Consider the following 3052-nt stretch of genomic DNA (forward strand, 5'->3'; position numbering starts at 1 on the left):
AGTCTATAATTAGAAGAAATAGCAGGAAATTGTTATTTTTAAAAACATATTCCATCCATTAGTTTGGGAACTTTAAGATAAGGAGTGGGTATTATCAGATGGCAGACGCCATCCATTTTGTAATGCCAAGAACCACATAATCCAATGGGCTACCATTCCTCTAAGATGAGGTTATGGCTTGGTTTTGTCTGTTAGATGGAAAAATAATGTGAAACCTCATCATTGAATATAGATGGATTGCTATATATAGTGACCCTCCAGAAAGCAAAGTTCAAGTGAAGCGATAGCTTTAAGCTAATTATATTAGCAATTATTTTCAGCAATGGCTTCCTCAGTTATGTCCTCAGCAGCTGTTGCCACCAGCGCCAATGCTGCTCAAGCCAGCATGGTTGCACCTTTCACTGGCCTCAAATCTGCTGCCTCCTTCCCAGTTTCAAGAAGGTCTAACCTTGACATTACCTCCATGGCTAGCAACGGTGGAAGAGTCCAATGCATGCAGGTTAGTAGTAGTATTCATATATACACTTGTATGTAGGGGCTATTTTGTAGTCATGAAATTTAGTGTCTGTGACAAGCCAAACCTACCTTATTTTTCAACTTAATTTATTTTGTGTCATTTATTCCAGTGACAAATGTAGATGAGTTCAGAGGTAATGTAAAGATTTAAATGAGTTATTTTTTTTTTCAACACTAATATCAATCATAATTTCAAAAAAAAAAAAATCTTTTTTATATATACTTGTTCATCCAAGCATACTTGTCATATTTCGTTCTACAAAGTCAAATAGTATAAATTTTGATCAACATTTTTCAGATGTATTTTTTACTAAATTTATATTGATATGAAAATTGCAATTTTTGAGATTATACTTTTAGGGTATAGTTTTCGAATATCTAACTTTTAATAAATTGAATTAATCAAATCTAATTTAGTTTCGAATATTAATCAAATTGCAGTATTTCTGGAGAAGTGAAAGATACCAATTATTTGAGAATGGAGGGAGTAAATATTTCATAGTTTCTACACTATACTTTTTAATAATTCTTTTTTAAAAAATAACATATGCATATACAATAATTGGAAAATGGGATCTAAAATTTTAAATTAATGGCCTTAGGCCTTACCTTACCCTTTGAATATTTTGTTGTATAGGTGTGAATTTATACTATTATGTTTATCTTAACATGTTGTAGGTATATAAAACACTTTGCATTTCCGAACTTTTCATGGGCGGCTAATTGTACTTATTTGGTGATGTGATTGTTTAAATACCCTGTCATCAGTGTAGAGAAGTTGAACCCTGTATTATTCTTCCTTGATTTCACTAAATATACCATACACATGGGAAAGAACAAATAATTCACTGATAACCCTGTGTTAGATTACAAATGCTACTACTTATGAAGTTTGTAAACTTTTTTATGTGGGATATGCATAGGTGTGGCCACCAATTAACATGAAGAAGTACGAGACTCTGTCATACCTTCCTGACTTGTCTGACGAGCAATTGCTCAAGGAGATTGAGTACCTTTTGAAAAATGGATGGGTTCCTTGCTTGGAATTTGAGACCGAGGTCAATATCTCTTTTTTAAACTTTGCTACTATTAAGTATAACTAACATGAATATCTTAAGTTAATGTTTTGTTTATGTTGTGGATGTGTGAAAATCTTGGAAATTAGTATAAATACGGATTCGTGTACCGTGAGAATAACAAGTCACCAGGATACTACGATGGTAGATACTGGACCATGTGGAAGTTGCCCATGTTTGGGTGCACTGATGCCACCCAGGTCTTGGCTGAGGTCGGAGAGGCCAAGAAGGCTTACCCACAGGCCTGGATCAGAATTATCGGATTCGACAACGTTCGTCAAGTGCAGTGCATCAGTTTCATCGCCTACAAGCCTGAAGGCTACTAAAATCTCCATTTTTAATACAACTGACCCTATGTATTTAGGGGAAGCTCGTTTGAGTCCTCCTTACATATTTCCCCAGTGGAACTTTATTTATTCTCCTTCTTTCTATTCAGTGTATGAATTCCAATTCCAATAAAGTATACGAGAACTACTAATGACCTTTGTTTCTTTACTAATATCTGCATTCTCAATGCAATTAATTGCGGGCATAAGCACCAACTAGTGCGCGCCAACGACCCCTCCCGCTAATGTTGAACATTCTCCCCACTTCAAATTATGAAATGGATATATTTACTCTAAGCCAACGACTCCTTCTGGCGAAGAAAATGTTTTACTTCTCCCTTTTTGATATAATTTATATACATACAGCATTCTGTGTACAAGCCCGGTAGTGAGAAATACATATAGAAGATTCATGTGTCGAAATAGTTCTGTATTATGGCATATAGTTGATTGATTGGCTGACATTGGTAGTGTGATAATCTCAAAAAAGGCAAGCAGCTTGCTAGAATCACTGAAATGACACTAACTCCTTCTAGAACCAAAGTGCATAACTTAATTCCTATGTTAATAAGTATCCTTTTTTTATACACAATACATCTTCTAATTACATTTCAGTAGTAGTTTGACACTATTATACAGATTCTTTAAGCGGTTAGATCATAGTCTTTCTTTTTCCCCTTCTCCTTTGTCTTATCTACTATTTGCACGTCTGTAATTAACTGATGTAGCGTAACAACTACATTTGTCATCATTATTAGACCATTCTTTCACTATTGAAATATCTCAAACCTTTCTGGCCAGAACTGAGAGGTGGAGAGATAAAGGATCATGTCCAAATCTTTTCAATTGAAGAACAGATTGTACTATTTGGACCAACTATCAAGTACTGAAAATTCAGACAATGCAGACTTTAAACACAAGAAATTGCTAGAACAGTGCGCAGAGACAAAGAAAGTAATACAACAAATCTTGGTATTCCATAGTATATTGGTCCTAAGGAGAACAGATTCGCACGTCTCAACTTATTCATTCCATTTTGATTGTCAGAATCTATCACAATTCACAAATGGGCTCCCCAAACTTTTGTACTATGTATTTAATTGAACAAGTAATCAGTACGGAGTATAACTATAA

At 34.5% G+C, this 3052-nt stretch overlaps 1 protein-coding gene across 1 annotated transcript; it reads left to right on the forward strand.

The window, feature by feature from the left end:
- The first annotated feature begins 281 nt into the window (after positions 1-281).
- On the forward strand, positions 282-2066 carry LOC132046639 (ribulose bisphosphate carboxylase small subunit, chloroplastic 3-like). The gene is made up of 3 exons (XM_059437331.1): positions 282-499; positions 1440-1574; positions 1682-2066. The coding sequence occupies exons 1-3, from the start codon at positions 323-325 to the stop codon at positions 1916-1918; spliced, it is 549 nt and encodes a 182-aa protein (XP_059293314.1). The 5' UTR covers positions 282-322; the 3' UTR covers positions 1919-2066.
- The last annotated feature ends 986 nt before the right edge of the window (positions 2067-3052 follow it).

This window comes from Lycium ferocissimum, chromosome 2 (genome assembly GCF_029784015.1).
Source record: "Lycium ferocissimum isolate CSIRO_LF1 chromosome 2, AGI_CSIRO_Lferr_CH_V1, whole genome shotgun sequence".
NCBI classification, from domain to species: domain Eukaryota; kingdom Viridiplantae; phylum Streptophyta; class Magnoliopsida; order Solanales; family Solanaceae; genus Lycium; species Lycium ferocissimum.

What these genes read in the sequence shown, in the direction of transcription:
- LOC132046639 (XM_059437331.1), top strand. Translation starts at nt 323, where the DNA reads ATGGCTTCCTCAGTTATGTCCTCAGCAGCTGTTGCCACCAGCGCCAAT. An exon ending in GAAGAGTCCAATGCATGCAG is followed by an intron (nt 500 to 1,439) that starts GTTAGTAGTAGT and finishes GGATATGCATAG; the next exon opens with GTGTGGCCACCAATTAACAT. An exon ending in GCTTGGAATTTGAGACCGAG is followed by an intron (nt 1,575 to 1,681) that starts GTCAATATCTCT and finishes CTTGGAAATTAG; the next exon opens with TATAAATACGGATTCGTGTA.